At 36.1% G+C, this 13,683-nt stretch overlaps 1 protein-coding gene across 10 annotated transcripts in view; it reads right to left on the reverse strand.

Moving 5' to 3' along the window:
* Window positions 1-13,683, reverse strand: part of BRD4 (bromodomain containing 4) — a 92,059-nt gene that overhangs the window by 4,099 nt on the left and 74,277 nt on the right. For all 10 annotated transcript variants that reach the window (XM_014055926.2, XM_014055924.2, XM_014055918.2 and 7 more), the window contains 7 exons: window positions 8,554-8,606; window positions 6,754-7,066; window positions 4,673-5,206; window positions 2,257-2,369; window positions 1,911-2,067; window positions 1,620-1,747; window positions 387-598 (listed from right to left, as the gene is read on the reverse strand). In XM_014055926.2, the coding sequence (XP_013911401.2) occupies window positions 387-598; window positions 1,620-1,747; window positions 1,911-2,067; window positions 2,257-2,369; window positions 4,673-5,206; window positions 6,754-7,066; window positions 8,554-8,606 (1,510 nt within the window). The remainder of the gene's footprint in view (window positions 1-386; window positions 599-1,619; window positions 1,748-1,910; window positions 2,068-2,256; window positions 2,370-4,672; window positions 5,207-6,753; window positions 7,067-8,553; window positions 8,607-13,683) is intronic.

A 13,683-nucleotide genomic window follows, 5' to 3' on the forward strand; every position in this document is an offset into this window, starting at 1 on the left:
TGATTCCTCCTTGCTGCACTGTCTTCTTCCAGTTATGCCTTTTAATTTTTATCACCAAACTTCAAAAGCTATTAGCTATAGTCCCTGTCCAATGACAAGGAAAGAATGAATTCTGTTCCAAACCTTCACATGTGTTAAATTAAATTGATATGCTGACTGACTCCCAGCTACTCTGGGTAAAACATTTAAAAATGAGTTTCCTTATTTATTAGTTTTCTAGAGGGAAGGCTCAGAATTAATCTTGAAATCTTCCCAAATGCTTTCCTCCCATAATATGAGTTTGCAGAGACTTTAAGGATAACATAAAGTACTTTCTCTGTCACACAAACACAATGGAAGAATATAAATACACACACACACCTATCTCAACTAATTATGTTTCTCACCTCATTCTTTCCTGTTCCCTCCTTTGTCTCTCCTTTTCCTTCTCTGCTTGTTCAGCTTGAGCTTTCAAGGCTTTCTCACGCTCTTCCTTTTCCCGGGCGGCCCTCTTGAAGTGCTCAAAGCTGTCACTGCTGGATTTTACTGTTGAAGATGGTGTGGTGGGATGTTTCTGCACTAAGCTTGCCCAAGATCCCATATTTTTTATTTTCAAATCCTGTGGAGAAAAGAAGTGCAGGATCAATAACTAACTTGTAACATGATGTAATTGGTGCACATGAAAAACCAGAATCTTCCCTTGCCTTCAAGTAAGAGATGACTGAGATGATCCTAATGACTTACAATATCCATAGAAATTTAGCTGGTAACTAACAGGAAAAAAACCCTCCAAGCTAACCTAGGCTAATAATACCCATTTCTAAGGCACACAATAAAGGAGCTTGAATGCCAGTGGATTTTTCTGGATGTCTTTTGCATCAAAAATTGTGTGGTAGAGTTAAATTAGCTATTTCTTATGGGTGGTGAGGTTGGGAATATATTCACTACAGACAATCCTAGCCTTTTTGTACACCAAAGGCTAAACTAAAATTGTAAGTGAATATAAGCAAGGAAAGAAATATCCTCTGATTTCCCCAACTATTAAAATCAAGTTTGGTGATTCTTGAGACAGTATTTAGAAAATCAAAGATAGAAGTCAAATTGAAGCAAATATTTTCTTAGCTGATCCTCAAATACAACTTGGAATTAATCTAAGTATTATAAAATTGTACTTTAAGCAATGAATAATGAATGAAAGTCAATGAAAAGAAAACTAACTACTGCTACTATTGTGTACTGTTGTACACCCAACTGATTGCAGTTAATCAATAGATAAATAGTAAGTCTAACCTATAACTCAGAGAAATTATAAATAAGATGGGTTGGTAAAATGAGGACCCAGATTGTTGGTGGCAATATGCTGACTGTGTAAACTGCTTGAGAGGGTTGTAAAGTACTATGAAGTGCTGCTGTTATTACTAATATTTCTGTATAAACACTTCAAACAATAACATCCTCTTACAGATTATCATAATTTAATTAAAGATTTAATATTGATCACTAGAGTTCTAAAGCCACACTAGAAATTTAGAAATACTAAAGCTGCTATGAGGGTTCATTATAACACAAAGTGAGCAAATCTTATCAACCATTTCTGCTTTTTTTTCCCTATCGAGGAAAACAATATATAATTCAGTTACTTTTTTAGGTGCTACTGGTGTTTTTGGTTCTTGCTTCTGTCTCTCTTTGTCCTGGACTCCTGGTGGTGCATTTTGTTCTGAAGGTCTTATAACAGGCCGTCCACTGTCCACTGTCTTCATTTCTGTTCCTGAAATAAGAATTACAACTTTAACAATCTTTCTGTCTAGTCGGCATTATTGAAACAAACTTCCTGAAAATAAACTAAATTGAAGAATTGGGCTGTCCCCCTTAATGTAAACTAAATCCAACAAAACACATGGGGTTTCTAGACAAAGTGATAAATCACTTACGTTGTTGGATATGTACAGGTGGCTTGATGCTCTCTGGGTGTTTGGTAGGATCTTGCCGCAAGGCAGGGCTAAAGGTCTCATTTCGAATGACTGGGGACTGCATCTTCTCCTCTTTGACCATAGGCTGCGACTGAACTACGGATGCTGCTCTCAGTTCCTGGCAAAGAAAGATAGACAAACAAAAGACCATAGTAATAATAATGTCTTTTCATGGCTTTCCCTGTATTGTCTGAGCCTCCCCACCAATAATAAAAGTTCTTGAAGGAATCTGCTTTCTAATGGATGCTGGAAAAATGTTTATGGAAACAAACATCTGAATAAACTTTTGTTTATAAGATGCCTTTACCTGCTTTTTTGGCTGAACATTTGATTGTGGTGGAGACTGGTGCGGCAACCCCTGGAACGGTGGCATCTGAGGGGAATGCATCATGAGAGGGGAAGGTGCTTCTCTCAAGTGGCCTGGAATAAGTCAGCACCAATGTTTTCAGAAAATAATAAAAAAAACTTTGGAAAATGCACTTATGATATTCAGCTGACAACTTGGAGAAAAAAAAGCTTTTGAGTTATCTGAGATTTGCTCATTTAAACACCTATTTACGTTCAGTAAATTTTAATTTGCAAAACTGTAAATGAGGAAATGTCAGTTTTACAGTTATTTGAAAAATAGTGGTATAGAAATGACTATAATAGAATGCAAGGTCAAAAAGGCTATAGTCACTTTTGAATGGGACAAATTCCATCAAAAATATTCATGCATGGCATAAAAACAGGACTATATTGTGGCAGGCCTGGACTAAAATTCTAGTGTTCCAGGCAGTTGACTGGGCAAGAATTGGGTAGACAGAGAGCAAGCTGACAACACAGACAGTAGAGGCTTGGGGGTACAGCAAAAGAAACTGGGAAAATCTGGGGTGGACTACCTTGTTTCCCTGAAAATAAGACTTCCCCAGATAATAAGCTCAACCGGGCTTTTGAGCGCATGTGCTAAAATAAGCCCTCCCTGAAAATACTGCAACACAGCAGCAGCCATGAGGTGACCACACTTGCCGCCTCCTGCACCTCAAAAATAATAAGACCTCCCAGAAAATAAGGCCAAGCGCTTCTTTCGAGGGTCAAAAGAAAATGAGACCCTGTCTTATTTTTGGGGAAACACGGTAAGCTGGTGGAACAAACCATTCTGGGAATCACACTTTACTGTGAAGATTACTGCAGTCACGAATAAATGCACAGGATAGTACATTAACAGTGGGAGGGAGGTAAGAGCCTAGAAAGGTCAGGGTAGGGAGAATACATTGCATTGCCACATTAGCATTGGATCAGAAGTGAAGGAAAGGGAAAGTGTTAGGACAGTGGAGACAGCAGGGGCTGAAGCCAAGCAAGTAATTGGAAATACCACTTGTGGATCAGAGAAGTGGAATGTTCCCACACTAGGGAGCGCCTAAGAGGAGGAAGAATGCACACCAGAATTTTCTACTTGACAAATAAAATCATTCTAAGTTTTCTCTAGATTCTGCTTCATTTGAAACTTAGAAGAATTTAAAAGTTCTGGGGTTTCTCTCTGCCAAAATGTGCCTGACCCCAAAAAAATTCAGCAGAAATTTCATACACCAAAGGCCTCAGAACAGAAATAAAACATGTTACATGAATATCCCTATTCTATTTGAATATTAAAAAAAAACCAAGTTGTTTGACAATGGAATCAATTACTCGAAGATGTAGTAAAGTCTCTTTCATCAGAGATGTTTATTAAATGCTGAATCATTTTGAATTGGACTACAGAATGAGGGGTAGACTTAGTAGCCTAAACGGCCCCTTCCAGCAATTCAATTCTGTAATACCAGAGAGCAGGCAATGAAGAGGCAAAAATATCATTTGTGTATTCTGCAGTAATCTTTGACAGGTAGCTTTTCCAAATAAAGCGAGTCCACAAAGAGGGACATGGCACTGAAATGAAATCTAAAAATCTAAGCCACTAAAGAGTATTCTATTGTTCTACAAACATAACTGGATGTAGACCTGCCATTTTTGGAATTTGTAAAGCAAGACCAAATGAAGGATAGGGGAGAAACAAATGAAGGATATTTCACTGGACAAAGAACAGCAAGCACATTATTCCTCTTCGGGGATTTAGCTGAATGCATGGAAAACTAGAATAGAAAAGAGAATGGGGAGGAAAAGCTGCCCTGTCTTTTTCTGTCTCCAACTCCACCTCCAACTGAAGGTCTGAAACAAAAATAATGTTGCATTGGCTTGAATGCAAATGCAACTTTGTGCAAATCTGTACATCTCTTATTTTGGACTCTGGATTGCTTGTTGAACTCTATTTCTAGGAGGTTATGGAGAGGTAGAAAATAAAATGCATGTTAGCAAAATTTCAAATTTTTGGTTAAAATGAAATCAGCACAGAAAAAAATATTGAAAACCATGCCTTCAGCAAGTTTTTAGGTTTTGTATTTTATGAAGTCAGCCATCTTGAGTGTTCCCTCTGAATACGGAAGTGGGACATAAACTGAATAAGCAAGCAAACAAGCAAACAAACAAATAGATGATCTTAAGAGAAAAGGGAGTAATTTCCATCAGAAAAACCCAGGTTCCTTTAACTTGCTTTACTATATTTCCTCTTTACAGAACTCTCTTAAAGGCAACAAGCAAATTTTTCACAAGTGTTAAATCACTGTTATGACTTTCCTGCACCTATCCAGATGGCAAGCATTTATAGACCCATCCGTTCAGCTGCCATGTTTCAGGCTCAAACAACTCACCTGCTGCGTAGGGGTCTGGCTTGTGATGTCTTGGTGAAGAGTGGTGCTGGATGACTTGCTGGGGTTTTGACGACTGCTGTGGGACTTGAGGCTGCTGAGGGGGCAGATGCGGCTGGGGCGGTGGAGGAGGCTGTGGGATATGGGGTGGAAATTGCATGGACTGCATATGCACTGGCCTCTGCTGGGACTGATGTGGTAATTGTTGCCCTGGAGGATGAGGAGGAGGTTGCAAGGAGGGCTGAGGCTGCGACTGTACTTTCACTGAAGGGAGGAGAGAAGTCTGTGGCTGCGCCTTCTGCAACTGTTGCAAGTAGATCTGCATCTGACTATTACTCAGCGACAGGGTGTGGTGAGGAGCAGGAGGCTCTTCATCCTCCAGAAGCACCTGGGGAGGTTGGGGGAGTGGGGGCTGGGGAAGCAGAGGCTGCTGGTTAAGAGCTGGTGACACAGCTGGAGGCCGAGAAGGTTTGGGGGGGAGTGCTGCAGCTCGATTACTGGGTCTTGACGGTTGCTGAGGCAGGGCATTGTGCAAAGCTGAAGAGAAAAGAGTAATGTTATGTTAAATACTGCACAACAGGACCTGTGATATTATTATTATTATTATTATTATTATTATTATTATTAATGTATTTTTAATTGTTCAATTAATCAGTTAAGATTATTGTTGCCTATTTCAAAAGAGTCAAGACAAAATCTATACAAGCAGCTGAGAACTAGATAACTCATTCTGGAGTAAAACTGTAGGAAATATTATAAACTATTTCAAAGAAGGAAACTCCTCCTTCCCCCCATCCCCAACTACTTCCTTCAAACTACTTTTCTAATTGAGTACATTTAACATAAAGTGACATTAACTAGATGTTAGTCTCCATTTGGAATAATGCAGTCCATTCTATCATCTCAAAATTTTGTCTTTGCTCCATTAATAGAATTGCAAACATAGGAATGATAGTCTTTATAACATTAGTTATGATTGTAAAACATGCAACCCTGGTTGGCAAATTCCACCCTTTCCATCTAGTCTCTGTTTATGTGCTATTCTATGTAAGATAAATTACAATTACTGTAATTTATCTTATATAGAATTATTATTATTAATAAGAATTATTATTATTATACAATTGTATCACAGCGGCCAGTTGTTTCGCCGGATTTGGCATTGGTTACTAGTTGGGCCGCACCCAGGGGCCTAGGACGTCGTAACGTATTTTCGTAATATGCGTGCAGATCCAAGCAGTGATTTTGTCAATTTTTAACTGTTTTAAATGTAATTCCAGTGCTTTTGGAATAGCACCCAGTGTGCCGATTACCACTGGAATTACCACTGCTGGTTTGTGCCATAATCGTTGAATTTTGATTTTTAAGTCCTGGTATTTCGCGATTTTTTCATATTCCTTCTCGTTGACCCTGCTATCACCTGGTATTGCGATGTCTATGATAGTAATCTTGTTTTTCCCAACCAGTGTGATGTCTGGTGTATTATGCACCAGTATTTTGTCCATTTGTATGTGAAAATCCCACAAGATCTTGACCAAGATCTTGATTAACAACAACAATAATAATAGTAATAATAATAATAATTATTATTACTGGGATTTTAGTAGGCATATGCAAAACCTAATATTCTGGGAATAGAATTTTCCAGACTAACTATGGAATTTCAGCAGCAATTGGGCTCTCTTCAGTACCAGGAAGAGACATAACATTATATAATCTGCAGAGAAATTGAAGCATTCTAGAGTTCTCTGGAATGTTCTTTTCTTTGAAGGAAGATTTTCCACATCCCCAGAGTTTGGTTTCAGTTAAACCAAGATTTAAATCAGTTCTCTTTCCCAGGTAACAGGCAAATGTAGCCTCACAATCAAATCTGATATTACAATGGACTTAGTCAGCTGGAAATATTTACAACTAAAATTGTAGTGTGTCTCACTTTGAACTGCTACTTCGTTTATAGTATCCTGGGTTGATCTGATGCTCATTTACTGCAAAACTCAACTGGGAAAGAATGATGTAAGAAGAGGTAGATTGCCAGTTCTCACAAACTCAACGTATATGTTCTAATGCATCTAAAAATGGTTTACCTGGAGGGGACACTACTGCATGTTGATTTAAATGAGGAGGAGTGCTGTGCTCAGGCTGCTGAGGGAGATGAGGTGGCATCTCAGGTTGGGGAAGGTGCAGAATAGGCGTAGTGAAATGTGAAATAGTGTCAAACATGTTCCCTGGAAGTGGATGCTCCATAACCGGGATCTGCGTTGGAACAAAAGCTGGAGGAGAAGTCTTGATTGCAGGGACTGCTTGCTGAGGGACAGGTGGAGGTGGCGGGGGTGGTAGCTGTGGTGGTTGCACCTGCTGCTGCTGCTGCTGCACCTGTAGATGGTGATGATGATGATGCTGCAAGAAAAAAGCCAGTCCTTCAATCAATGCAAAGCAGTTTTGGAACGAGCCATTTTTGCACAGGAAATTAATAGTGGAACTTCTCCCTTTTGACAGGGGCTTTTTTTCCTGTACATTTCCTCAACCTCTGCTGTTTTTTTTGTAAATATGAATACTTAACCAATTCTTTGCAACCATAGAAAGTGAACTTGCTGGGGACTGGTAGAAAACCATGCCGTGTCAGCCCCTACACATTTTGTAAACATTTAGGAGGAAAACATCGAGGTTCATATATAAATGATAGTATAAGTTGTTGGAAGCAACAAAACAACAGATGGATTCTGCTATGAAAGGCAAGACACATGCAATAATTAAATATTTAACTTCTTGTCCCATCCAAGCAGCTATTTTATTAACTGAGTTAACTGAGTAATTACTTTTATTCAAGAAAATCATATTAGTAGTTCTTGGGAAAAACTCAATGTATAGGAAAGCCAACACCAGCTAAAGAACTGGCAATTGTGACTTCACATTGTTGTGAATAGATGATAATGATAATGATGATGATAATAAGTTTCATGTTTAGCTGAGTTTCATGTTTACTGAATAAAGTAAATAATAATAATAATAATAATAATAATAATAATAATAATAATAATAATAATGCCACACTTCTTGGCTCTGCAAATATGCTACACTGATTCATTGGAATATCCTAGGTTATCTAGGGAAGAATTTTATGAAAGCAAAGGGCAACACCAGTTAAAGAACTAGCAGGTGGGAAGGCATATTGTGTATATATAATAAACAAATAGAACACCCTTGAACACTTTTCACACTGATCAAATGACCATCAGTCTATTGCAAAAGGCAGCCTTACTTGGAACAGCTTGCATGCTGAGACAATACCTTTAACACCATCAAACGGCAACATCTGCCTATCTTGGATCCTCAGGAGTGACTCAATAGATGGGAAAAAATGCCAAATCCAGTTTAAACATCTGACTGACTGTGCGACCAGCTTTAATAAGAATACACCAACTGACTTTCAACTCTAGGCTGCTTATAACAAGTAAAAGAAATTACAGCAAAATCAATGAAAATAAAAGATGGCAGGAGTGATGAAGCAAGGTGGTTCAATCTCCTTTGGCACAAAGGTGAACACCCAGATATTTGCAGGTCTTCTAAATGGCAGATGTTGCATTTAAAAAATAATAATAATATTCCCGTTGTCTATTCTGCCAACTTAGTTAGTTAGTTCCAACAGTAAGCAAATTCTTGTCTGTGACCATGGCTAAGAGCAGAAATAATTAGAATAATTTGAAATTATTTAGAGCCAAAGCCCTGAATATAATGAAGGTAAACTATTCCTAATACCAGGAACCCTAAATAATTAAAACTCTTCCTTTTCCTTTCAGTAGGGCCTAAAAATAAATTGTTTAGCAAACAATTATCATTAATCAATGTGTTAATTTACCCCCTTAAAAATCTGTATTATAACATACCTTCTTTTGTTCTCGACCAGGATGTCCTTTTTTCTTAATTTTGGGAGGAATTTCTGTAGGAAAAAAACAATAAAAGATTACTGAATGGCAATGTTTTTGAACATGAATCATTTTATGATCAAGACACTAAAATCCAAAGGCACAACACTGATACTTCTAACATATACTGAACATTTGAATCTATTTGCTTACTTATTTTACAAAATATATATATTTTATAATGAACTTTATTAATTAGTGTAAGTTGTTTAGGCAATGCCTCAATAGTTCATTTCCCAGCATACCTCTCATTGTGTCTACCTTCCATGTAATTTTAAAGGCAGTAAAAAAAACCTGATTTTTTTGCATTTAATGGGTAACACCTGAATTTACTACATTATTTGCTCAGGTTTGTGCTTCATATAAATCATCCAAGGTGTTTTCACTCACACAAAAATTACATGTTGCTTTCATAACTTTGGCTGCTCTTTGGTACGTTATATACCAAAGTTTATATCGAAAAGGTATTTTTTCCTTTGGGGGAAAATTAGAAAGCTGAGGTAACATAACTGTTATCTGTTTCTGGAACGATAGTTAGGGCTATTCTGCTTAAATTCTTAAGTAGATATGAATAACCTGATAAAGCTGCACTGTATATGTCTCTTTTTCACCAGAAAATTTTACACAATACTATTATAAAATGATAAGAAAAATGTGGTCTAATAAAAGATAGTAATACTTGAAATTCATTTTGAAGATAAATGTTTGTGAGAGAAGAAAAGCAAAATTTCCATCTCTACTCTCACAAACTAAAGACAGTAAATATAGCAAAATATTTTATTTATAGTTTATTTTAAAATAGCAGTCACTCTTTTTCTACAAACAGAAAGCATTAAACCAAAACACAAGAATTTGATAATTCAAACTATATTATTACTTTGCATATTGTGCTTCCAGTCCTTCTGTTTTAATTTCTCTTCAGGTGAATTTAACTCATTATTCACAACTTATTTCAGTTTATTTTTTTAAAATATAGTGGCTAATTATATGAACTCAAAATATAGCATTAAGGTATTTTTTTTGGCACTAATGACAGCAACTTGCCAAAACTAACGGATTATTAATCTATTGTTACCAATTTGCTTCACTACAGAAAATTTACTATTATCTCCCTTTACTCCTTCAATATCCTTGCAATTTGTACAGATGCTAAAAATTGTACTATTTGTCAAATCTTTATTGTGTCACATTTAGATAATTTATATGTGCGCAAAAAAATGTGAAAAGTCACCACTGAAACAATTTATCCAGGAGGCAACAGCTATCTATGCACTGTGAGCCACAAAGTAAATTGAACAAAAGAATGATAGAGACTCAACACTGAAAACCTGAAACTGAGGGGAAAATAGTGTCACTAATTCTGACGAGACACCTTAAAAAAAGTAATACTTGGGCTATTTGTTAAATTTTAAAATATGCCCAATACACAATAAACAGTAACGTTTTGACACACTAACACTATGAACATTAAGAAAATATTATGTTATACATTTTGTTGGAAGAGAGTGTATATGTTAAAAACATAAATATATGAGCAGCCTCTCCAAAATATATGCTTTGCTGGCACTATATATTCACCCAAACATAAGAGCTAAGCAAAGAGCTATACGGCAATCCCATTTTATGTAAGAGAACAAAGAGGAATAAAGATATAAAATAATGATTATGGTTTTGATACCAAAATATTGAATCTGTATTTGCATGGATGAATAGCTTTATTATTGTATTTGGCAAGAATACTAATTGGCAACCCAATTAGTTCATATAAATAAAAAGTTTAAAAAAACTTGCCAAGAACTTTAAACTCACAAGACTTATATCAAGATTTTCATAATCTAGTTCATGACATATTTAATACGTAATATAATCAAATCTAGGTTAATTTCCCATCTAAAAACTCTACTCCTGTAAGAATGATACAGACTGCTTTTATCATTTTAATTATGAGATGATTTCTAAATATAGAATTACCTTGTTTAAAAAAGAAAACCTAATTTAAAAATAGTTGATGCTACTGTTCTATTGTATTGGGCAGACAAAATTAGGAAAAGCTTGGTGATGTGTTCAGCTTTTAAAAAGCAAAACGGCAGGCTCCTGATTTCTTCACAGAAATATCCAACAAGTTTTCTTGGCAACAAACATGGATAGATGGTTTGCTGCTATCTTCTTCAAGTATTTTACCACCACTCCCATTTTTAAAAATCCTGATCTAAATTATAACCGTGCTTCCTCAAAAGTCTCCTATTCAAATACTTATTTTGAGCCCGACGTGGAAGTAGCTTTAGGGGGTAAACAAGTTCGGACATGTGCTGCCATCACTTGAGACATTAGGCATAGATGTACACATTTAGTTTAAAATAAGAAAACATTATTGTAATGTAAGGCATTTTCAAGGTCAGTTTGGCAGTATGCCTTCCCTGAAAAATCACTCTGCTGAGATTAAATCACCAGAGACTATTCCAATGTCTTCATAAATGGGAAGCTTTTAGTAGTATATACTTTTATGTTTTTCCTTTAGGAGCTTCAAGAGGAAACATAGGGGATAGTAACTGCTTATCCAGTGAGCTCTCTCTGGTAAAGTAAGAATTTGACCTAGATTTCTCAGGTCCTCAGTGCCATATCTTAATCTCAACATTTGCTTTCGCTGCATTTTATGTTCTCTAGTGCTGTATTTTACAATAGGGCACTATATTACTTTACATTATGTTATGTATTATTTGTTAGCATTTCAGATTTACTGTGCATTCTCAATTGGTTAAACCTCAGTAGAGGTACACAATAATATAGTCAAGATACATTAGTGCTGCATAAAACCTCTAGAAGATTAAAAAAATCATATGGTAGTACAGGTACCTTGGTACTCAACTGCTTTGAAACTCATCGAATTTAATACTCAAAGCATTTTGACCTGAACATTTTCTCCTGGTACTCATTGTTTGTTTGGTATTCAATGCATGAGCTAGAATTTGACAGTCTCAGCTGCCTTATGACTCACTACATTATTCCTTATGAGAAAAATTTGTTTGGTACTTATTTTTTGTGCTCATCGCAACTCCCGGAACCAATTAAGGATGAGTAGTGAGATACCACTGTATATTGGTTGAACAAAAATGTAGTTTGGGGTGGAGACAGTTGTTTGGTTTACAAGAATTGCATTAAAACATAAACCAAAGTAAAGTTAGACATAGCTGTTCTATGGGAAATTGGACAGCACTATATATTTTTTTGTGATTGCGTAACTCTGAAAAGTTGCAAAATAACTTTTGCACAAAAGGGTACAAAAGATTTTTTTAAATATAAGTTTATATAAAACTTATATAAGTTAACTTTGGTAGGGGCAAATCAAATGAATAGTTTTCAAACAAAATATTTTGGTTCTTCTCCTTCCCCTCCTCTAGTTGCACTCAATGTGCATGTCCATATTTGTTTTAGATGATCCATCCTGTAATCTTCCACAGAAGATTTGGAGAGGGGATTAATTTCCCTAGCAAACACCACTGGATTTAATTCTTAAAATATTTCTGGCATCATTTGACTGTAGTTCATTTCTTGTAATGTGTGGTCATGCATTGCCTGAACTATTTCTCTTATATCCAAAGTATATTCCCCAAAGAATGCAACATAAGCCAGAATTTCACATTTTAGTGCAATCTAAATTACCATACACTAAATTTAATTGTAACAATTTAATAAAACTATCTACAACAGTGGTTCTCAACCTTCCCAATGCTGCGACCCTTTAATACAGTTCCTCATGTTGTGGTGACCCCCAACCATAGAGTGGCGTTTCGGTTCCTAAGACCATCGAAAATATGTGTTTTCCGATGGTCTTAGGCGACCTCTGTGAAAGGGTCATTCGACCCCCAAAGGGGTCGCGATCCACAGGTTGAGAACCGCTGATCTACCAGATCCTAAGTTGTTCTTCATTATAGGAACATGTAGCAACACTACCTAAACACAAGTTCTGAAATTAAGGAGTAGGCCAAAACTGAAGTGTGTATTTTGTTTTAATTGTCTCAATAGAAATCTTACTAAATACAGTTTCTCTCAATTTATGACCAAAATTGAGCTCAAAACTTCCACTCATAAGCAACATGGTTGTTGTGAATTTTGCCCCATTTTATGACTTTTCTCGCCACAATTGTTAAAAGAATCACTGCAGTTGTTAAGTTAGCAACATGGTTTTTAGTGGATTTGGCTTCCCTACCACTGACTTTGCTTTTCAGACGGAACACTGCAAGTGTCAATATATGCCAGTTGCCAAGTGTCCAATTAATGATCATGTGACCATGGGGATGCTACAATGGTGAAGTGTGAAAAGGGGTCTTAAATCACTTTTTTTCAGTGCCACTGTAACTTCAAATAGTTAATAAATGAATGGTTGTAAGTTGATAAGTATCCGTAGCATAGGAGTTTAGACAAAGTAAAAAAGAACATTTCAGAAATCTTCAAATCTGCTTAATCTCTGTTTTAAAGTAACATTTAATTAACATAACATTATTGAACACCTGTCACTGAGTGATTCAAGAATCCCATTTATCACGTGTTTGCCAATCCTTAACAACCCATTCTCAAGTGGGTTGCCTTGAAAGTAGTGTATGGCTGCTCCTGTTTATATAGGTGAATCCTTCTACCAGCCGCCTAACTATTATTCATAAGATACCTACAAAGACTGAAGATCTCTGTGAAATGCCTTTCCAGGGGGCATAAAATAGTCTTCCCTCAGCTGTTTATGCAGAAGTACTCTCTACACATAAATAGGGAGGATGATCCAAGTTTTGTTTTTCCTGCACACTTCAAACAAGGAAAATAAAATTTTGAATTCCTATTTGATAATCACACAATAGAATATTTATGATGTAATGTTTAAATAATTGTTTATTTCCTGTTGAACGTTTAAAGATAGAGAGAGACTACTGTCTTATTTTAAAATGGGGACATAAATATTCATTTTCAGATGTCAAAATTAAGTGTTATTACAATGTTAGTTATCATAGAAAAAGTAGGTACATTTTTTCCAGAAAAAATAAATTCTTTATTTTTATTATTCAAACAAAAATATAGTAACTGTACAATGACAGCAGATACTCA

Source organism: Thamnophis sirtalis, unplaced genomic scaffold, assembly GCF_051295495.1.
Source record: "Thamnophis sirtalis isolate CommonGarterSnake01/CBP01778 unplaced genomic scaffold, rThaSir2_p1.2 scaffold_3, whole genome shotgun sequence".
Taxonomy (NCBI): domain Eukaryota; kingdom Metazoa; phylum Chordata; class Lepidosauria; order Squamata; family Natricidae; genus Thamnophis; species Thamnophis sirtalis.